Source organism: Gopherus flavomarginatus, chromosome 23 (assembly GCF_025201925.1).
Source record: "Gopherus flavomarginatus isolate rGopFla2 chromosome 23, rGopFla2.mat.asm, whole genome shotgun sequence".
Lineage (NCBI taxonomy): Eukaryota > Metazoa > Chordata > Testudines > Testudinidae > Gopherus > Gopherus flavomarginatus.
Genome location: NC_066639.1, coordinates 15,054,101 through 15,077,861, shown reverse-complemented (window position 1 = coordinate 15,077,861; position 23,761 = coordinate 15,054,101). Strand labels below are relative to the sequence as shown.

General features: G+C 67.9%; 1 protein-coding gene across 1 annotated transcript; it reads left to right on the top strand.

Moving 5' to 3' along the window:
* Window positions 1–433: 433 nt before the first annotated feature.
* Window positions 434–23,155, top strand: LOC127039532 (cytochrome b5 domain-containing protein 1). The gene is made up of 5 exons (XM_050933250.1): window positions 434–644; window positions 19,982–20,058; window positions 20,975–21,193; window positions 21,766–21,996; window positions 22,982–23,155. The coding sequence occupies exons 1-4, from the start codon at window positions 491–493 to the stop codon at window positions 21,994–21,996; spliced, it is 681 nt and encodes a 226-aa protein (XP_050789207.1). The 5' UTR covers window positions 434–490; the 3' UTR covers window positions 22,982–23,155.
* Window positions 23,156–23,761: the final 606 nt, after the last annotated feature.

Sequence of the window (23,761 nt, the reverse complement as noted above, 5' to 3'; positions counted from 1 at the left end):
AGCCCCGCCCCCTCTGCCCTCCCGGCCCCGCCCCTCACCCAGCCCCACCCCTCTGCCCTCCCAGCCCCGCCCCTCACCCAGCCCCGCCCGCACTGCCCTCCCGGCCCCGCCCCTCACCCAGCCCCGCCCCCTCTGCCCTCCCGGCCCCGCCCCTCACCCAGCCCCGCCCCCTCTGCCCTCCCGGCCCCGCCCCTCACCGCCGGGCTCGCCCCGCCCCCGCAGCGCCCGTTCTCCTCGCGCTGCCCGGCCGGCGCCGCCATCCCGCCCCGACCGGCTCTCGCGAGCCCAGCCCCGGACCGGCGGCCCTTGCGCGCGCCTCGGGGGGCGGAGCTCCCGCGTCACGTGGCCCGCACGCGCGGCGCTGTGTGACGCAAGGGAGGGAGCGTTCCGGGTCCCGGCAGGCCCCGCGCGGGAGGGGGGGCGGTTGCCATGGCGACGCCCGGAGGGTTCCGGCTCCCGGCAGGCCCCGCGCGGGAGGCCGGCGGTTGCCATGGCAGCGCGGGCGGCGCGCGGCGCGATGGAGACCTTCCAGCCCCGCTACTTCACCGCGCGGGAGGTGTCTGCGCACGCGCGGCCCGGGGACCTGTGGGTGTCCTACCTGGGCCGCGTGTGTGACCTGAGCCCGCTGGTCCGGCAGCACGAGGGTCTGTACCCACAATGCAGCGCGCGCCCCCCGTGCCCCGCGGAACCTCCCCACAATGCAGCGCGCGCCCCCCGGACAGCCCCCCCCCGATATCCCTCTGCCGCAGTGCACCCTGCAGCCCCCGAGCACCCCCACAATGCACTGCGGTGCCACAGCCCCCGACACCCCCACAATGCACTGCGGCCTCCCCGACACCCCCACAATGCACTGCGGCCTCCCCGACACCCCCACAATGCACTGCGGTGCCACAGCCCCCGACACCCCCACAATGCACTGCGGCCTCCCCGACACCCCCACAATGCACTGCGGCCTCCCCGACACCCCCACAATGCACTGCGGTGCCACAGCCCCCGACACCCCCACAATGCACTGCGGCCTCCCCGACACCCCCACAATGCACTGCGGCCTCCCTGAGCATCCCCCACAATGCACTGCGGTGCCAGAACCCCGACACCCCCACAATGCACTGCGGTGCCACAACCCCCGAGCATCCCCCACAATGCACTGCGGTGCCACAGCCCCCGAGCACCCCCACAATGCGCTGCGGTGCCACAACCCCCGAGCATCCCCCACAATGCACTGCGGTGCCACAGCCCCCGAGCACCCCCACAATGCACTGCGGCCTCCCTGAGCATCCCCCACAATGCACTGCGGTGCCACAGCCCCCGAGCACCCCCCACAATGCACTGCGGTGCCACAGCCCCCGAGCACCCCCACAATGCACTGCGGCCTCCCCGACACCCCCACAATGCACTGCGGCCTCCCCGACACCCCCACAATGCACTGCGGTGCCACAACCCCCGAGCACCCCCCACAATGCGCTGCGGCCTCCCCGACACCCCCACAATGCACTGCGGTGCCACAACCCCCGAGCACCCCCCACAATGCACTGCGGTGCCACAGCCCCCGAGCACCCCCACAATGCACTGCGGCCTCCCCGAGCACCCCCACAATGCACTGCGGTGCCAGAGCCCCCGAGCACCCCCCACAATGCACTGCGGTGCCACAGCCCCCGAGCACCCCCCACAATGCACTGCGGTGCCACAGCCCCCGAGCACCCCCACAATGCACTGCGGCCTCCCTGAGCATCCCCCACAATGCGCTGCGGTGCCACAGCCCCCGAGCACCCCCCACAATGCACTGCGGTGCCAGAGCCCCCGAGCACCCCCACAATGCACTGCGGTGCCACAGCCCCCGAGCACCCCCCACAATGCACTGCGGCCTCCCCGAGCACCCCCACAATGCACTGCGGTGCCACAACCCCCGACACCCCCACAATGCACTGCGGTGCCACAGCCCCCGAGCACCCCCCACAATGCACTGCGGCCTCCCCGAGCACCCCCACAATGCACTGCGGTGCCACAGCCCCCGAGCACCCCCACAATGCACTGCGGTGCCACAGCCCCCGAGCACCCCCACAATGCGCTGCGGTGCCACAGCCCCGAGCACCCCCCACAATGCGCTGCGGTGCCACAGCCCCCGAGCACCCCCACAATGCGCTGCGGTGCCACAGCCCCCGAGCACCCCCCACAATGCGCTGCGGCCTCCCCGACACCCCCACAATGCACTGCGGTGCCACAGCCCCCGAGCACCCCCACAATGCACTGCGGCCTCCCCGACACCCCCACAATGCACTGCGGTGCCACAGCCCCCGAGCACCCCCACAATGCACTGCGGTGCCACAGCCCCCGAGCACCCCCCACAATGCACTGCGGCCTCCCCGAGCATCCCCCACAATGCACTGCGGCCTCCCCGAGCATCCCCCACAATGCACTGCGGTGCCAGAACCCCGACACCCCCACAATGCACTGCGGCCTCCCCGAGCATCCCCCACAATGCACTGCGGTGCCAGAACCCCGACACCCCCACAATGCACTGCGGCCTCTCCGACACCCCTACAATGCACTGCGGTGCCACAGCCCCCGACACCCCCACAATGCGCTGCGGTGCCACAGCCCCCGACACCCCCACAATGCGCTGCGGTGCCACAGCCCCCGAGCACCCCCACAATGCACTGCGGCCTCCCCGACACCCCCACAATGCACTGCGGTGCCACAACCCCCGAGCACCCCCACAATGCGCTGCGGCCTCCCCGACACCCCTACAATGCACTGCGGCCTCCCCGAGCACCCCCACAATGCACTGCGGTGCCACAGCCCCCGAGCACCCCCCACAATGCACTGCGGTGCCACAGCCCCCGAGCACCCCCACAATGCACTGCGGCCTCCCTGAGCATCCCCCACAATGCGCTGCGGTGCCACAGCCCCCGAGCACCCCCCACAATGCACTGCGGTGCCAGAGCCCCCGAGCACCCCCACAATGCACTGCGGTGCCACAGCCCCCGAGCACCCCCACAATGCACTGCGGTGCCACAGCCCCCGAGCACCCCCCACAATGCACTGCGGCCTCCCCGAGCACCCCCACAATGCACTGCGGTGCCACAGCCCCCGAGCACCCCCCACAATGCACTGCGGTGCCACAGCCCCCGAGCACCCCCACAATGCACTGCGGTGCCACAGCCCCCGAGCACCCCCACAATGCGCTGCGGTGCCACAGCCCCCGAGCACCCCCCACAATGCGCTGCGGTGCCAGAGCCCCCGAGCACCCCCACAATGCGCTGCGGTGCCACAGCCCCCGAGCACCCCCACAATGCGCTGCGGTGCCACAGCCCCCAAGCACCCCCCACAATGCGCTGCGGCCTCCCCGACACCCCCACACTGCACTGCGGTGCCACAGCCCCGAGCACCCCCACAATGCACTGCGGCCTCCCCGACACCCCCACAATGCACTGCGGTGCCACAGCCCCCGAGCACCCCCACAATGCACTGCGGTGCCACAGCCCCCGAGCACCCCCACAATGCACTGCGGTGCCACAGCCCCCGAGCACCCCCCACAATGCACTGCGGCCTCCCCGAGCATCCCCCACAATGCACTGCGGCCTCCCCGAGCATCCCCCACAATGCACTGCGGTGCCAGAACCCCGACACCCCCACAATGCACTGCGGCCTCCCCGAGCATCCCCCACAATGCACTGCGGTGCCAGAACCCCGACACCCCCACAATGCACTGCGGCCTCTCCGACACCCCTAGAATGCACTGCGGTGCCACAGCCCCCGACACCCCCACAATGCGCTGCGGTGCCACAGCCCCCCGACACCCCCACAATGCGCTGCGGTGCCACAGCCCCCGAGCACCCCCCACAATGCGCTGCGGTGCCACAGCCCCCGAGCACCCCCACAATGCGCTGCGGTACCACAGCCCCCGAGCACCCCCCACAATGCGCTGCGGTGCCACAGCCCCCGAGCACCCCCCACAATGCGCTGCGGTGCCACAGCCCCCGAGCACCCCCCACAATGCACTGCGGCCTCCCCGAGCACCCCCCACAATGCACTGCGGTGCCACAACCCCCGACACCCCCACAATGCACTGCGGTGCCACAACCCCCGACACCCCCACAATGCACTGCGGTGCCACAGCCCCCGAGCACCCCCACAATGCGCTGCGGTGCCACAGCCCCCGAGCATCCCCCACAATGCACTGCGGCCTCCCCGACACCCCTACAATGCACTGCGGTGCCACAGCCCCCGACACCCCCACAATGCACTGCGGTGCTACAACCCCCGACACCCCCACAATGCACTGCGGCCTCCCCGACACCCCTACAATGCACTGCGGTGCCACAGCCCCCGACACCCCCACAATGCACTGCGGTGCCACAACCCCCGAGCACCCCCCACAATGCACTGCGGCCTCCCCGACACCCCCACAATGCACTGCGGTGCCACAGCCCCCGAGCACCCCCACAATGCACTGCGGTGCCACAGCCCCCGACACCCCCACAATGCACTGCGGTGCTACAACCCCCGAGCACCCCCACAATGCACTGCGGCCTCCCCGACACCCCCACAAAGCACTGCGGTGCCACAGCCCCCGAGCACCCCCACAATGCACTGCGGCCTCCCCGACACCCCCACAATGCACTGCGGTGCCACAGCCCCCGAGCACCCCCACAATGCACTGCGGTGCTACAACCCCCGACACCCCCACAATGCACTGCGGCCTCCCCGAGCACCCCCCACAATGCACTGCGGTGCCACAGCCCCCGAGCACCCCCACAATGCACTGCGGCCTCCCCGACACCCCTACAATGCACTGCGGTGCCACAGCCCCCGAGCACCCCCCACAATGCACTGCGGTGCCACAGCCCCCGAGCACCCCCACAATGCGCTGCGGTGCCACAGCCCCCGAGCACCCCCCACAATGCGCTGCGGCCTCCCCGACACCCCCACAATGCACTGCGGTGCCACAGCCCCCGAGCACCCCCACAATGCACTGCGGCCTCCCCGACACCCCCACAATGCACTGCGGTGCCACAGCCCCCGAGCACCCCCACAATGCACTGCGGTGCCACAGCCCCCGAGCACCCCCCACAATGCGCTGCGGTGCCACAGCCCCCGAGCACCCCCACAATGCACTGCGGCCTCCCCGAGCATCCCCCACAATGCACTGCGGCCTCCCCGAGCATCCCCCACAATGCACTGCGGTGCCAGAACCCCGACACCCCCACAATGCACTGCGGCCTCCCCGAGCATCCCCCACAATGCACTGCGGTGCCAGAACCCCGACACCCCCACAATGCACTGCGGCCTCTCCGACACCCCTACAATGCACTGCGGTGCCACAGCCCCCGACACCCCCACAATGCGCTGCGGTGCCACAGCCCCCGACACCCCCACAATGCGCTGCGGTGCCACAGCCCCCGAGCACCCCCCACAATGCACTGCGGTGCCACAGCCCCCGAGCACCCCCCACAATGCGCTGCGGTGCCACAGCCCCCGAGCACCCCCACAATGCGCTGCGGTGCCACAGCCCCCGAGCACCCCCCACAATGCGCTGCGGTGCCACAGCCCCCGAGCACCCCCCACAATGCACTGCGGCCTCCCCGAGCACCCCCCACAATGCACTGCGGTGCCACAACCCCCGACACCCCCACAATGCACTGCGGTGCCACAACCCCCGACACCCCCACAATGCGCTGCGGTGCCACAGCCCCCGAGCATCCCCCACAATGCGCTGCGGTGCCACAGCCCCCGAGCATCCCCCACAATGCACTGCGGCCTCCCCGACACCCCTACAATGCACTGCGGTGCCACAGCCCCCGACACCCCCACAATGCACTGCGGTGCTACAACCCCCGACACCCCCACAATGCACTGCGGCCTCCCCGACACCCCTACAATGCACTGCGGTGCCACAGCCCCGACACCCCCACAATGCACTGCGGTGCCACAACCCCCGAGCACCCCCCACAATGCACTGCGGCCTCCCCGACACCCCCACAATGCACTGCGGTGCCACAGCCCCCGAGCACCCCCACAATGCACTGCGGTGCCACAGCCCCCGACACCCCCACAATGCACTGCGGTGCTACAACCCCCGAGCACCCCCACAATGCACTGCGGCCTCCCCGACACCCCCACAATGCACTGCGGTGCCACAGCCCCCGAACACCCCCACAATGCACTGCGGCCTCCCCGACACCCCCACAATGCACTGCGGTGCCACAGCCCCCGAGCACCCCCACAATGCACTGCGGTGCTACAACCCCCGACACCCCCACAATGCACTGCGGCCTCCCCGAGCACCCCCCACAATGCACTGCGGTGCCACAGCCCCCGAGCACCCCCACAATGCACTGCGGCCTCCCCGACACCCCTACAATGCACTGCGGCCTCCCCGAGCACCCCCACAATGCACTGCGGTGCCACAGCCCCCGAGCACCCCCCACAATGCACTGCGGTGCCACAGCCCCCGAGCACCCCCACAATGCACTGCGGTGCCACAGCCCCCGAGCACCCCCACAATGCGCTGCGGTGCCACAGCCCCCGAGCACCCCCCACAATGCACTGCGGTGCCAGAGCCCCCGAGCACCCCCACAATGCGCTGCAGTGCCACAGCCCCCGAGCACCCCCACAATGCGCTGCGGTGCCACAGCCCCCGAGCACCCCCCACAATGCGCTGCGGCCTCCCCGACACCCCCCACAATGCACTGCGGTGCCACAGCCCCCGAGCACCCCCACAATGCACTGCGGCCTCCCCGAGCACCCCCACAATGCACTGCGGTGCCACAGCCCCCGAGCACCCCCACAATGCACTGCGGTGCCACAGCCCCCGAGCACCCCCACAATGCACTGCGGTGCCCACAGCCCCCGAGCACCCCCCACAATGCGCTGCGGTGCCACAGCCCCCGAGCACCCCCACAATGCACTGCGGCCTCCCCGAGCATCCCCCACAATGCACTGCGGCCTCCCCGAGCATCCCCCACAATGCACTGCGGTGCCAGAACCCCGACACCCCCACAATGCACTGCGGCCTCCCCGAGCATCCCCCACAATGCACTGCGGTGCCAGAACCCCGACACCCCCACAATGCACTGCGGCCTCTCCGACACCCCTACAATGCACTGCGGTGCCACAGCCCCCGACACCCCCACAATGCGCTGCGGTGCCACAGCCCCCGACACCCCCACAATGCACTGCGGTGCCACAGCCCCCGAGCACCCCCACAATGCACTGCGGTGCCACAGCCCCCGAGCACCCCCCACAATGCGCTGCGGTGCCACAGCCCCCGAGCACCCCCACAATGCGCTGCGGTGCCACAGCCCCCGAGCACCCCCCACAATGCGCTGCGGTGCCACAGCCCCCGAGCACCCCCCACAATGCACTGCGGCCTCCCCGAGCACCCCCCACAATGCACTGCGGTGCCACAACCCCCGACACCCCCACAATGCACTGCGGTGCCACAGCCCCCGAGCACCCCCACAATGCGCTGCGGTGCCACAGCCCCCGAGCATCCCCCACAATGCACTGCGGCCTCCCCGACACCCCTACAATGCACTGCGGTGCCACAGCCCCCGACACCCCCACAATGCACTGCGGTGCTACAACCCCCGACACCCCCACAATGCACTGCGGCCTCCCCGACACCCCTACAATGCACTGCGGTGCCACAGCCCCCGACACCCCCACAATGCACTGCGGTGCCACATCCCCCGAGCACCCCCCACAATTCACTGCGGCCTCCCCGACACCCCCACAATGCACTGCGGTGCCACAGCCCCCGAGCACCCCCACAATGCACTGCGGTGCCACAGCACCCGACACCCCCACAATGCACTGCGGTGCTACAACCCCCGAGCACCCCCACAATGCACTGCGGCCTCCCCGACACCCCCACAATGCACTGCGGTGCCACAGCCCCCGAGCACCCCCACAATGCACTGCGGCCTCCCCGACACCCCCACAATGCACTGCGGTGCCACAGCCCCCGAGCACCCCCACAATGCACTGCGGTGCTACAACCCCCGACACCCCCACAATGCACTGCGGCCTCCCCGAGCACCCCCCACAATGCACTGCGGTGCCACAGCCCCCGACACCCCCACAATGCACTGCGGCCTCCCTGACACCCCCACAATGCACTGCGGTGCCACAGCCCCCGAGCACACCCCACAATGCACTGCGGTGCTACAACCCCCGACACCCCCACAATGCACTGCGGCCTCCCCGAGCACCCCCCACAATGCACTGCGTTGCCACAGCCCCCGACACCCCCACAATGCACTGCGGCCTCCCCGACACCCCCACAATGCACTGCGGTGCCACAGCCCCCGAGCACCCCCCACAATGCACTGCGGTGCCAGAACCCCGACACCCCCACAATGCACTGCGGTGCCACAGCCCCCGAGCACCCCCCACAATGCACTGCGGTGCTAACAACCCCCGACACCCCCACAATGCACTGCGGCCTCCCCGACACCCCTACAATGTACTGCGGTGCCACAGCCCCCGAGCACCCCCCACAATGCACTGCGGTGCCACAACCCCCGAGCACCCCCCACAATGCACTGCGGTGCCACAGCCGCCGAGCACCCTCCACAATGCACTGCGGTGCCACAGCCCCCGAGCACCCCCACAATGCACTGCGGTGCTACAACCCCCGACACCCCCACAATGCACTGCGGCCTCCCTGAGCACCCCTACAATGTACTGCGGTGCCACAGCCCCCGAGCACCCCCACAATGCACTGCGGTGCTACAACCCCCGACACCCCCACAATGCACTGCGGTGCCAGAACCCCGAGCACCCCCACAATGCACTGCGGTGCCACAGCCCCCGAGCACCCCCCACAATGCACTGCGGTGCTACAACCCCAAACACCCCCACAATGCACTGCGGCCTCCCCGACACCCCTACAATGTACTGCGGTGCCACAGCCCCCGAGCACCCCCCACAATGCACTGCGGTGCCACAGCCCCCGAGCACCCCCACAATGCACTGCGGTGCTACAACCCCCCGACACCCCCACAATGCACTGCGGCCTCCCCGAGCACCCCTACAATGCACTGCGGTGCCACAGCCCCCGAGCACCCCCCACAATGCACTGCGGTGCCACAGCCCCCGAGCACCCCCACAATGCACTGCGGTGGTACAACCCCCGACACCCCCACAATGCACTGCGGTGCCACAGCCCCCGAGCACCCCCACAATGCACTGCGGTGCTACAAACCCCCGACACCCCCACAATGCACTGCGGCCTCCCTGAGCATCCCCCACAATGCACTCCGGTGCCACAGCCCCCGAGCACACCCCCCACAATGCACTGCGGCCTCCCTGAGCATCCCCCACAATGCACTGCGGTGCCACAACCCCCGAGCACCCCCCACAATGCACTGCGGTGCCACAGCCCCCGAGCACCCCCCCACAATGCACTGCGGCCTCCCTGAGCATCCCCCACAATGCACTGCGGTGCCACAACCCCCGAGCACCCCCCACAATGCACTGCGGCCATCCCGAGCACCCCCACAATGCACTGCAGTGCCACAACCCCCGAGCACTCCCCACAGTGCACTGCGGTCTCCCCGACACCCCCACAATGCACTGCGGCCTCCCCGAGCACCCCCACAATGCACTGCGGTGCCACAACCCCCGACACCCCCACAATGCACTGCGGCCTCCCGAGCACCCCCCACAATGCACTGCGGTTCTACAACCCCCGAGCACCCCCCACAATGCACTGCGGTGCCACAGCCCCCGAGCACCCCCACAATGCACTGCGGCCTCCCCGACACCCCCACAATGCACTGCGGCCTCCCCGACACCCCCACAATGCACTGCGGTGCCACAGCCCCCGAGCACCCCCACAATGCACTGCGGTGCCACAGCCCCCGAGCACCCCCACAATGCACTGCGGCCTCCCCGACACCCCCACAATGCACTGCGGCCTCCCTGAGCATCCCCCACAATGCACTGCGGTGCCAGAACCCCGACACCCCCACAATGCACTGCGGTGCCACAACCCCCGAGCATCCCCCACAATGCACTGCGGTGCCACAGCCCCCGAGCACCCCCACAATGCACTGCGGCCTCCCTGAGCATCCCCCACAATGCACTGCGGTGCCACAGCCCCCGAGCACCCCCCACAATGCACTGCGGTGGCCACAGCCCCCGAGCACCCCCACAATGCACTGCGGCCTCCCCGACACCCCCACAATGCACTGCGGCCTCCCCGACACCCCCACAATGCACTGCGGTGCCACAACCCCCGAGCACCCCCCACAATGCGCTGCGGCCTCCCCGACACCCCCACAATGCACTGCGGTGCCACAACCCCCGAGCACCCCCCACAATGCACTGCGGTGCCACAGCCCCCGAGCACCCCCACAATGCACTGCGGCCTCCCCGAGCACCCCCACAATGCACTGCGGTGCCAGAGCCCCCCGAGCACCCCCCACAATGCACTGCGGTGCCACAGCCCCCGAGCACCCCCCACAATGCACTGCGGTGCCACAGCCCCCGAGCACCCCCACAATGCACTGCGGCCTCCCTGAGCATCCCCCACAATGCGCTGCGGTGCCACAGCCCCCGAGCACCCCCCACAATGCACTGCGGTGCCAGAGCCCCCGAGCACCCCCACAATGCACTGCGGTGCCACAGCCCCCGAGCACCCCCCACAATGCACTGCGTGCCATCCCCGAGCACCCCCACAATGCACTGCGGTGCCACAACCCCCGACACCCCCACAATGCACTGCGGTGCCACAGCCCCCGAGCACCCCCCACAATGCACTGCGGCCTCCCCGAGCACCCCCACAATGCACTGCGGTGCCACAGCCCCCGAGCACCCCCACAATGCACTGCGGTGCCACAGCCCCCGAGCACCCCCACAATGCGCTGCGGTGCCACAGCCCCCGAGCACCCCCCACAATGCGCTGCGGTGCCAGAGCCCCCGAGCACCCCCACAATGCGCTGCGGTGCCACAGCCCCCGAGCACCCCCACAATGCGCTGCGGTGCCACAGCCCCCGAGCACCCCCCACAATGCGCTGCGGCCTCCCCGACACCCCCACAATGCACTGCGGTGCCACAGCCCCCGAGCACCCCCACAATGCACTGCGGCCTCCCCGACACCCCCACAATGCACTGCGGTGCCACAGCCCCCGAGCACCCCCACAATGCACTGCGGTGCCACAGCCCCCGAGCACCCCCCCACAATGCACTGCGGCCTCCCCGAGCATCCCCCACAATGCACTGCGGCCTCCCCGAGCATCCCCCACAATGCACTGCGGTGCCAGAACCCCGACACCCCCACAATGCACTGCGGCCTCCCCGAGCATCCCCCACAATGCACTGCGGTGCCAGAACCCCGACACCCCCACAATGCACTGCGGCCTCTCCGACACCCCTACAATGCACTGCGGTGCCACAGCCCCCGACACCACCACAATGCGCTGCGGTGCCACAGCCCCCGACACCCCCACAATGCGCTGCGGTGCCACAGCCCCCGAGCACCCCCACAATGCACTGCGGCCTCCCCGACACCCCCACAATGCACTGCGGTGCCACAACCCCCGAGCACCCCCACAATGCGCTGCGGCCTCCCCGACACCCCTACAATGCACTGCGGCCTCCCCGAGCACCCCCACAATGCACTGCGGTGCCACAGCCCCCGAGCACCCCACACAATGCACTGCGGTGCCACAGCCCCCGAGCACCCCCACAATGCACTGCGGCCTCCCTGAGCATCCCCCACAATGCGCTGCGGTGCCACAGCCCCCGAGCACCCCCCACAATGCACTGCGGTGCCAGAGCCCCCGAGCACCCCCACAATGCACTGCGGTGCCACAGCCCCCGAGCACCCCCACAATGCACTGCGGTGCCACAGCCCCCGAGCACCCCCCACAATGCACTGCGGCCTCCCCGAGCACCCCCACAATGCACTGCGGTGCCACAGCCCCCGAGCACCCCCCACAATGCACTGCGGTGCCACAGCCCCCGAGCACCCCCACAATGCACTGCGGTGCCACAGCCCCCGAGCACCCCCACAATGCGCTGCGGTGCCACAGCCCCCGAGCACCCCCCACAATGCGCTGCGGTGCCAGAGCCCCCGAGCACCCCCACAATGCGCTGCGGTGCCACAGCCCCCGAGCACCCCCACAATGCGCTGCGGTGCCACAGCCCCCAAGCACCCCCCACAATGCGCTGGCGGCCTCCCCGACACCCCCACAATGCACTGCGGTGCCACAGCCCCCGAGCACCCCCACAATGCACTGCGGCCTCCCCGACACCCCCACAATGCACTGCGGTGCCACAGCCCCCGAGCACCCCCACAATGCACTGCGGTGCCACAGCCCCCGAGCACCCCCCACAATGCACTGCGGTGCCACAGCCCCCGAGCACCCCCACAATGCACTGCGGTGCCACAGCCCCCGAGCACCCCCCACAATGCACTGCGGCCTCCCCGAGCATCCCCCACAATGCACTGCGGCCTCCCCGAGCATCCCCCACAATGCACTGCGGTGCCAGAACCCCGACACCCCCACAATGCACTGCGGCCTCCCCGAGCATCCCCCACAATGCACTGCGGTGCCAGAACCCCGACACCCCCACAATGCACTGCGGCCTCTCCGACACCCCTACAATGCACTGCGGTGCCACAGCCCCCGACACCCCCACAATGCGCTGCGGTGCCACAGCCCCCCGACACCCCCACAATGCGCTGCGGTGCCACAGCCCCGAGCACCCCCCCACAATGCGCTGCGGTGCCACAGCCCCCGAGCACCCCCACAATGCGCTGCGGTACCACAGCCCCCGAGCACCCCCCACAATGCGCTGCGGTGCCACAGCCCCCGAGCACCCCCACAATGCACTGCGGCCTCCCCGAGCACCCCCCACAATGCACTGCGGTGCCACAACCCCCGACACCCCCACAATGCACTGCGGTGCCACAACCCCCGACACCCCCACAATGCACTGCGGTGCCACAGCCCCCGAGCACCCCCACAATGCGCTGCGGTGCCACAGCCCCCGAGCATCCCCCACAATGCACTGCGGCCTCCCCGACACCCCTACAATGCACTGCGGTGCCACAGCCCCCGACACCCCCACAATGCACTGCGGTGCTACAACCCCCGACACCCCCACAATGCACTGCGGCCTCCCCGACACCCCTACAATGCACTGCGGTGCCACAGCCCCCGACACCCCCACAATGCACTGCGGTGCCACAACCCCCGAGCACCCCCCACAATGCACTGCGGCCTCCCCGACACCCCCACAATGCACTGCGGTGCCACAGCCCCCGAGCACCCCCACAATGCACTGCGGTGCCACAGCCCCCGACACCCCCACAATGCACTGCGGTGCTACAACCCCCGAGCACCCCCACAATGCACTGCGGCCTCCCCGACACCCCCCACAATGCACTGCGGTGCCACAGCCCCCGAGCACCCCCACAATGCACTGCGGCCTCCCCGACACCCCCACAATGCACTGCGGTGCCACAGCCCCCGAGCACCCCCACAATGCACTGCGGTGCTACAACCCCCGACACCCCCACAATGCACTGCGGCCTTCCCCGAGCACCCCCCACAATGCACTGCGGTGCCACAGCCCCCGAGCACCCCCACAATGCACTGCGGCCTCCCCGACACCCCTACAATGCACTGCGGCCTCCCCGAGCACCCCCACAATGCACTGCGGTGCCACAGCCCCCGAGCACCCCCACAATGCACTGCGGTGCCACAGCCCCCGAGCACCCCCACAATGCGCTGCGGTGCCACAGCCCCCGAGCACCCCCCACAATGCGCTGCGGCCTCCCCGACACCCCCACAATGCACTGCGGTGCCACAGCCCCCGAGCACCCCCACAATGCACTGCGGCCTCCCCGACACCCCCACAATGCACTGCGGTGCCACAGCCCCCGAGCACCCCCACAATGCACTGCGGTGCCACAGCCCCGAGCACCCCCCACAATGCGCTGCGGTGCCACAGCCCCCGAGCACCCCCACAATGCACTGCGGCCTCCCCGAGCATCCCCCACAATGCACTGCGGCCTCCCCGAGCATCCCCCACAATGCACTGCGGTGCCAGAACCCCGACACCCCCACAATGCACTGCGGGCCTCCCCGAGCATCCCCCACAATGCACTGCGGTGCCAGAACCCCGACACCCCCACAATGCACTGCGGCCTCTCCGACACCCCTACAATGCACTGCGGTGCCACAGCCCCCGACACCCCCCACAATGCGCTGCGGTGCCACAGCCCCCGACACCCCCACAATGCGCTGCGGTGCCACAGCCCCCGAGCACCCCCCACAATGCACTGCGGTGCCACAGCCCCCGAGCACCCCCACAATGCGCTGCGGTGCCACAGCCCACGAGCACCCCCACAATGCGCTGCGGTGCCACAGCCCCCGAGCACCCCCCACAATGTGCTGCGGTGCCACAGCCCCCGAGCACCCCCCACAATGCGCTGCGGTGCCACAGCCCCCGAGCACCCCCCACAATGCACTGCGGCCTCCCCGAGCACCCCCCACAATGCACTGCGGTGCCACAACCCCCGACACCCCCACAATGCACTGCGGTGCCACAACCCCCGACACCCCCACAATGCGCTGCGGTGCCACAGCCCCCGAGCATCCCCCACAATGTGCTGCGGTGCCACAGCCCCCGAGCATCCCCCACAATGCACTGCGGCCTCCCCGACACCCCTACAATGCACTGCGGTGCCACAGCCCCCGACACCCCCACAATGCACTGCGGTGCTACAACCCCCGACACCCCCACAATGCACTGCGGCCTCCCCGACACCCCTACAATGCACTGCGGTGCCACAGCCCCCGACCCCCCCACAATGCACTGCGGTGCCACAACCCCCGAGCACCCCCCACAATGCACTGCGGCCTCCCCGACACCCCCACAATGCACTGCGGTGCCACAGCCCCCGAGCACCCCCACAATGCACTGCGGTGCCACAGCCCCCGACACCCCCACAATGCACTGCGGTGCTACAACCCCCGAGCACCCCCACAATGCACTGCGGCCTCCCCGACACCCCCACAATGCACTGCGGTGCCACAGCCCCCGAACACCCCCACAATGCACTGCGGCCTCCCCGACACCCCCACAATGCACTGCGGTGCCACAGCCCCCGAGCACCCCCACAATGCACTGCGGTGCTACAACCCCCGACACCCCCACAATGCACTGCGGCCTCCCCGAGCACCCCCCACAATGCACTGCGGTGCCACAGCCCCCGAGCACCCCCACAATGCACTGCGGCCTCCCCGACACCCCTACAATGCACTGCGGCCTCCCCGAGCACCCCCACAATGCACTGCGGTGCCACAGCCCCCGAGCACCCCCCACAATGCACTGCGGTGCCACAGCCCCCGCGCACCCCCACAATGCACTGCGGTGCCACAGCCCCCGAGCACCCCCACAATGCGCTGCGGTGCCACAGCCCCCGAGCACCCCCCACAATGCACTGCGGTGCCAGAGCCCCCGAGCACCCCCACAATGCGCTGCAGTGCCACAGCCCCCGAGCACCCCCACAATGCGCTGCGGTGCCACAGCCCCCGAGCACCCCCCACAATGCGCTGCGGCCTCCCCGACACCCCCACAATGCACTGCGGTGCCACAGCCCCCGAGCACCCCCACAATGCACTGCGGCCTCCCCGAGCACCCCCACAATGCACTGCGGTGCCACAGCCCCCGAGCACCCCCACAATGCACTGCGGTGCCACAGCCCCGAGCACCCCCACAATGCACTGCGGTGCCACAGCCCCCGAGCACCCCCCACAATGCGCTGCGGTGCCACAGCCCCCGAGCACCCCCACAATGCGCTGCGGTGCCACAGCCCCCGAGCACCCCCCACAATGCGCTGCGGTGCCACAGCCCCCGAGCACCCCCCACAATGCACTGCGGCCTCCCCGAGCACCCCCCACAATGCACTGCGGTGCCACAACCCCCGACACCCCCACAATGCACTGCGGTGCCACAACCCCCGACACCCCCACAATGCACTGCGGTGCCACAGCCCCCGAGCACGCCCACAATGCGCTGCGGTGCCACAGCCCCCGAGCATCCCCCACAATGCACTGCGGCCTCCCCGACACCCCTACAATGCACTGCGGTGCCACAGCCCCCGACACCCCCACAATGCACTGCGGTGCTACAACCCCCGACACCCCCACAATGCACTGCGGCCTCCCCGACACCCCTACAATGCACTGCGGTGCCACAGCCCCCGACACCCCCACAATGCACTGCGGTGCCACATCCCCCGAGCACCCCCCACAATGCACTGCGGCCTCCCCGACACCCCCACAATGCACTGCGGTGCCACAGCCCCCGAGCACCCCCACAATGCACTGCGGTGCCACAGCCCCCGACACCCCCACAATGCACTGCGGTGCTACAACCCCCGAGCACCCCCACAATGCACTGCGGCCTCCCCGACACCCCCACAATGCACTGCGGTGCCACAGCCCCCGAGCACCCCCACAATGCACTGCGGCCTCCCCGACACCCCCACAATGCACTGCGGTGCCACAGCCCCCGAGCACCCCCACAATGCACTGCGGTGCTACAACCCCCGACACCCCCACAATGCACTGCGGCCTCCCCGAGCACCCCCACAATGCACTGCGGTGCCACAGCCCCCGACACCCCCACAATGCACTGCGGCCTCCCTGACACCCCCACAATGCACTGCGGTGCCACAGCCCCCGAGCACCCCCACAATGCACTGCGGTGCTACAACCCCCGACACCCCCACAATGCACTGCGGCCTCCCCGAGCACCCCCCACAATGCACTGCGTTGCCACAGCCCCCGACACCCCCACAATGCACTGCGGCCTCCCCGACACCCCCACAATGCACTGCGGTGCCACAGCCCCCGAGCACCCCCCACAATGCACTGCGGTGCCAGAACCCCGACACCCCCACAATGCACTGCGGTGCCACAGCCCCCGAGCACCCCCCACAATGCACTGCGGTGCTACAACCCCCGACACCCCCACAATGCACTGCGGCCTCCCCGACACCCCTACAATGTACTGCGGTGCCACAGCCCCCGAGCACCCCCCACAATGCACTGCGGTGCCACAACCCCCGAGCACCCCCCACAATGCACTGCGGTGCCACAGCCGCCGAGCACCCTCCACAATGCACTGCGGTGCCACAGCCCCCGAGCACCCCCACAATGCACTGCGGTGCTACAACCCCCGACACCCCCACAATGCACTGCGGCCTCCCTGAGCACCCCTACAATGTACTGCGGTGCCACAGCCCCCGAGCACCCCCACAATGCACTGCGGTGCTACAACCCCCGACACCCCCACAATGCACTGCGGTGCCAGAACCCCGAGCACCCCCACAATGCACTGCGGTGCCACAGCCCCCGAGCACCCCCCACAATGCACTGCGGTGCTACAACCCCAAACACCCCCACAATGCACTGCGGCCTCCCCGACACCCCTACAATGTACTGCGGTGCCACAGCCCCCGAGCACCCCCCACAATGCACTGCGGTGCCACAGCCCCCGAGCACCCCCACAATGCACTGCGGTGCTACAACCCCCGACACCCCCACAATGCACTGCGGCCTCCCCGAGCACCCCTACAATGCACTGCGGTGCCACAGCCCCCGAGCACCCCCCACAATGCACTGCGGTGCCACAGCCCCCGAGCACCCCCACAATGCACTGCGGTGGTACAACCCCCGACACCCCCACAATGCACTGCGGTGCCACAGCCCCCGAGCACCCCCACAATGCACTGCGGTGCTACAACCCCCGACACCCCCACAATGCACTGCGGCCTCCCTGAGCATCCCCCACAATGCACTCCGGTGCCACAGCCCCCGAGCACCCCCCCACAATGCACTGCGGCCTCCCTGAGCATCCCCCACAATGCACTGCGGTGCCACAACCCCCGAGCACCCCCCACAATGCACTGCGGTGCCACAGCCCCCGAGCACCCCCCCACAATGCACTGCGGCCTCCCTGAGCATCCCCCACAATGCACTGCGGTGCCACAACCCCCGAGCACCCCCCACAATGCACTGCGGCCTCCCGAGCACCCCCACAATGCACTGCAGTGCCACAACCCCCGAGCACTCCCCACAGTGCACTGCGGTCTCCCCGACACCCCCACAATGCACTGCGGCCTCCCCGAGCACCCCCACAATGCACTGCGGTGCCACAACCCCCGACACCCCCACAATGCACTGCGGCCTCCCGAGCACCCCCCACAATGCACTGCGGTGCTACAACCCCCGAGCACCCCCCACAATGCACTGCGGTGCTACAACCCCCGACACCCCCACAATGCACTGCGGCCTCCCTGAGCATCCCCCACAATGCACTGCGGTGCCACAGCCCCCGAGCACCCCCCCACAATGCACTGCGGCCTCCCTGAGCATCCCCCACAATGCACTGCGGTGCCACAACCCCCGAGCACCCCCCACAATGCACTGCGGCCTCCCGAGCACCCCCACAATGCACTGCAGTGCCACAACCCCCGAGCACTCCCCACAATGCACTGCGGCCTCCCCGACACCCCCACAATGCACTGCGGCCTCCCCGAGCACCCCCACAATGCACTGCGGTGCCACAACCCCCGACACCCCCACAATGCACTGCGGCCTCCCCGAGCACCCCCCACAATGCACTGCGGCCTCCCCGAGCACCCCCACAATGCACTGCGGCCTCCCCGAGCACCCCCACAATGCACTGCGGTGCCACAGCCCCCGAGCACCCCCACAATGCACTGCGGCCTCCCCGAGCACCCCCCACAATGCACTGTGGCGTCCCCGACACCCCCACAATGCACTGCGGTGCCACAACCCCCGAGCACCCCCACAATGCACTGCGGTGCCACAGCCCCTGAGCACCCCCCACAATGCACTGCGGCCTCCCCGAGCACCCCCACAATGCACTGCGGCGTCCCCGACACCCCCACAATGCACTGCGGTGCCACAACCCCCGAGCACCCCCCACAATGCACTGTGGCCTCCCCGAGCACCCCCCACAATGCACTGCGGTGCCACAGCCCCCGAGCACCCCCCACAATGCACTGCGGCCTCCCCGAGCAGCCCCCACAATGCACTGCGGTGCCACAACCCCCGACACCCCCACAATGCACTGCGGCCTCCCCGAGCATCCCCCACAATGCACTGTGGTGCCACATCCCCCAACACCCCCACAATGCACTGCGGTGCCACAACCCCCAACACCCCCACAATGTACTGTGGCCTCCCCGAGCACCCCCCACAATGCACTGCGGCCTCCCCGAGCACCCCCCACAATGCACTGCGGTGCCACAACCCCCGACACCCCCACTATGCACTGCGGCCTCCCCGAGCAGCCCCCACAATGCACTGCGGTGCCACAGCCCCTGAGCACCCCCCACAATGCACTGCGGTGCCACAGCCCCCAAGCATCCCCCCACAATGCACTGCGGCCTCCCCGAGCACCCCCCACAATGCACTGCAGCTTCCTCCTGGACTCCCCCCACAGTGCATCGTGGCACCTCCATACCCCCCCTCCCGTTGCACACCTCCCATAGACCCCCTAATTCACTGGGGCACCCCCCATAGAGCTCCCCACACACAGTGCTCACTCCACCTTTCATAGAGTCTCCCAGGCCCCAGAATGCACCTGGCACTCCTCCCCACAGTGCGCTACAGGGACCCCCACATTGGGTCCGCCCCCCCAGACCCTCCTAGCCCCAGCGCCAGACCTGAACCTACCGGCCCGATAGCACAAGGGTAACGGGAATCCTTCCATTCACTGGAGGACCCCCCAGCCACTGCACCCCACATACACTCGGTGGGCCAGGACCCCCCCACCCCACAACGCCCTGCGGCACTCCTCTTTATTCCCCTCCACTGTACCCCCACCCACGTGAACCTGGCCCCACTGGCCTGACGGCGCATGGATGCCTGTCCCCCACCCCGCCACATCAGCAGCTGACCCCTGGCTCTGTTTCCCCCAGGGGACGTCTTGCTGAGGCCCATCTTGGAAGCCGCCGGAAAGGACATTAGCCACTGGTTCAACCCCAAGACCAGAGACGTGAGAACTGGCGGAGCGGGGGGTCGTTACGGAGGGCTACTGCTTGCCCAGGTCCCCTTGCCTGCCGCCCCTCCGGCAAAATGCCGCCCACCAATAATCCTGGCGCCCTAGGCGATTGCTTTGGCCACCTAAATGGAAGCGCCGGCCCTGGGCGCAGGGTTCTCCTTCACTTCCTGTCCAAAACCATGGTGAAGCCATTAAACAGCTGGTGGGCCCTGCCCCAGAGGTGGCTCTCTGACCTCCCAATGATCCACAGCCATTGGGGCTTCAGGGTCTGATGCCTCTGTCCCCTTCCCCCTGCCCCCATGAGCCCCGCACTCATGTTCCTGTTTGCGGTTCTTCTTCAGAGAGTGAGAGGCTGGGATCCATCATCCACTGTGGGTGGGGACTGGGACCCGCTGCTCTGGTGGGATCCTGGGGCTGCCCCCTTTGCCCAAGCCGTGAGCCGATGTTCAGGGTTGTTCCGGTCAGCTGCTGCGAGTCAGGGGTTTCGGTAGTGCAGGCAAAGACCATAGTGCAAGCCTGTTTTCTGGGATCAAACAGACATCCCCAGGCCTGCCTCTCCAGCCAGTCCTGTGCCCCAAAGAGCTGTGCCTCATTACTGACTCCCTCAGCGTGGGTCCTCTAGCTTTCTTCCACACCCCTGCTCAGGCCCAGCTGCAACCAATCCATATCCCAGTCGCAGGGAAACCTTTTGGCTCTCAGGCCTTGGGCGGTGGCTTCCTAGTCAGCTCTTACTATGCAAAGGTGGTATTTAATTGCTCCTTCCATTTAGGGCGCTTAGCAGGCCCATCAGCTTTAAGCAAGTCCGCGATTCTGGTCTGCCTGTAACACATTGATTGACCTAGGAGGCAGTGGCCGGGGGTGCAGCCGGATTCCCCCCTTAAGTCTGTTAATGGAGCCGCCTGCCTTTCAGATCCAGACCCATGTGGACCCGCTGACGGGCTGCATCAAGTACTACACCCCCCAGGGCCGCTTCATCCACATCCCACCCCAGCTGCCCCGCTCCGACTGGGCAAACGACTTCGGGCTGCCCTGGTGGAAGGACAGCAAGTATGAGGTGGGGATCCTGGCTTCCAAAACCCGGCACATCCGCATCATCAACACCCTGACCTTGCAGGAGCATGTGCTGGAGGTGAGCTGGGCCTCACGCCGAGGGGCAAGGGGGCTCGAGTAGCAACGCTGGGCAAATTGCCGTCCCCATGCACCATTCGGGGGGCCCTGAGTTACCAGGACATTGGGGGCCGGGGCGCTAAGTTGGGTCTCCCATCAATTTAGAGGCCACTCCTGTCCTGAAATACATATAATGAGGTAGCGTGCTGGCTCTTTAAGGCCGGCCATGACCCCGTTTCCCCCAGATGCAGGGGGATTCTGGGAGTTGTAGTCCCTGAGGCAGAGGGCTTGGTAGCAAGGCATGCTGGGAAGGAAGGATATAAGAAACCGGGCAGGGTGGGACATGGAGCCAGGGGAGCTGGTGGTCTGAGCCAGCAGCCGCTTTATGCAAGGCTGGTTCTGCTGGGTTAGGGAGGCCGTGAACTCCCCTGCGAGCAGCAGGGGGCATTGGGGGCAGGGGGGAGACGGTGCTTTCGTTTACCTGGGGGATGAGGGTGGAGGTTTGAGGGAAAAAATATTTGCTCGACGGCCTGTCAGTCCAGCAGGCAACAGTCCCCCAGGCCCTGGTAAGTCTCTTAACGCCACTCCCCGCAGGTGTGCGCGGAGGAGTCCATGTGGGAAATCCTGCGGCGCTACCTGCCCCACAACGCCCACGCCGCCAGCTACACCTGGAAGTACAAGGGCGTCAACCTGGACATGGACAAGACGCTGGAGCAGAACAAGATCCCGGACGAGGACGCGGAGTTCTACCGGCTCAACTTGGACGCCGACCTGTACACGCCGGGCATCTTGCTGTACTTCAACGACGACCTCACCGAGTTCTAGGTAACGGGGGCGGGGCCACTCGGGGGCGGGGCCTCCCGTTTGCCCCTTTCCTTGGGGAGATTTCTACCTGAGCCGGGAAACAGCTCTCAAGTCTCCTCCTGGATTCTCCATCTGCTGGACTTGAACCCGGAACCTCGGCACGGAGACACTTGAAGCTGAGCTAAAGAAAACCCAGTTCCCTGAGCTCAGAGGCTGTAGCATAGCCCTGCTGGGCCGGGGCAGGCAGCAGGGCGAAGCGCTGCAGAGTGTTGGTGTTCCCTACACCCGGCTTCATCCCGTCCTGGCCCCTTTATGCCACCCCCAGCATTGCCAACTCTCATGCAAAGCACAGGCCAAGCTGGATTGGACCATGGGCCCATCAAGCCTGGTAGCCCATCTGTGGCAATGGCCAATTGCTTCACATAAGGTGCAAGATGCCCCCTAGTGGACATTTGTGACATAGCCTGCCCAGGGGAGACGTTCCCCTTAATTTAGGGCAGTGGTCCCCAACGTTTTCGTCTGGCGGGCGCCAGACGAAGGACCGTGGCGGCGGTGGAGCATCCGCCGAAATGCCACCGAAATTTGGCGGCATTTCGGCGGCAACACCTCTCGATGACGTCACTTGTTGGCGGCAAGCGGCGTCATCGAGAGGCGTTGTGCCAAAATGCTGCAGAAATTTGGCCGCTTTTCGGCGGGTACTCTACTGCCGGCCAGGATGCGGGCGCATTTAGATGCCCCCGTGGGCGCCATGGCACCCACGGGCACCAGGTTGGGGATCCCGGTTTAGAGTTTATAAGCCCATCCCAAGCTCATTTGGTAATTCAGGATGTGCTCATTTATCCATATTGACTCTTTTGCTGAATCTGCTGTAAGCTCGGTATCTGGTGGCAGGGAGTCCCACAGGACAGTTTCATTCTCTACGCAGGTATTTCCTTTGGCTGCTCTTAACAACCTCTCGACTGTCCTTGAGTGAGGCGTCATGGTCTCCATGTTCTTTCTGTCTTAGGCGCCGGGCTGTGTAGTGCCACACTCTTCCAAGGATCAGCCCCCGTTCGGGAGCTGAAACGGTTGCTCCCATTCCATGTCGGACGCAGGGTTCCTGTTTGTGGTGCTGGTACCATGGGACTGTTTTGTACCAACTTATCATGTTCATAACGGAAATAAAATCTTCACTACGATACTGACGTTATGATCATTTCTTGTGGGATGGGGGCTAGGAATTGTCACCCTACATCAGGACCCATCAATAACCCACCCCTTCCCTGCCACCTTAAATCAGACCCGTGGGCCCATCTAGCCCAGTATCCCGGCCCCTCTCTGCTGCCCCGGATGAGATGTGTGAACCCATCTAGCCCATGGATTTGTTTAGTGGCCTGACCTATGGATCCTGGATGCATGCTGGGATCCCAGGGCCCTACGCACTTCCACAGGCCTCGCCCACTGTGCCAGGTAATGAGCTGCTCTGGCCGCTAGATGGCAGCAGCTGAGCATCCATCTACCAGCCCTGAGCTGCCTTGCCAGAGGTCCCTGACCCCCAACTCCCCCCCCACCACCACAGCTGTCACAGTTGACAGCTGGGGCTCGATCTGACAGCTGCGGGGTGCGGACTTCATAGCTTCTGATGGCCAAACTCCATGCATACCCTCCTGGTACCCCTTGTCCCCCATCCCCCAATTTCAGGGACCCGCTGCAACTCCCCCAGTCCTTCCTCTGCCAGAGGCTCTGTCTGCTCCCCATTTCTCCCTCCCCCGCTGCTGGGGGCTCAGTGGGCCCCATTTCCCTTCCC

Excerpts from the sequence above, each read along its gene's own strand:
- LOC127039532 (XM_050933250.1), top strand. The coding sequence starts at position 491 with ATGGCAGCGCGGGCGGCGCGCGGCGCGATGGAGACCTTCCAGCCCCGC. Across the intron at positions 20,059-20,974 it reads TCAACCCCAAGACCAGAGAC|ATCCAGACCCATGTGGACCC; the intron begins GTGAGAACTGGC and ends CCTGCCTTTCAG. Across the intron at positions 21,194-21,765 it reads TGCAGGAGCATGTGCTGGAG|GTGTGCGCGGAGGAGTCCAT; the intron begins GTGAGCTGGGCC and ends CACTCCCCGCAG.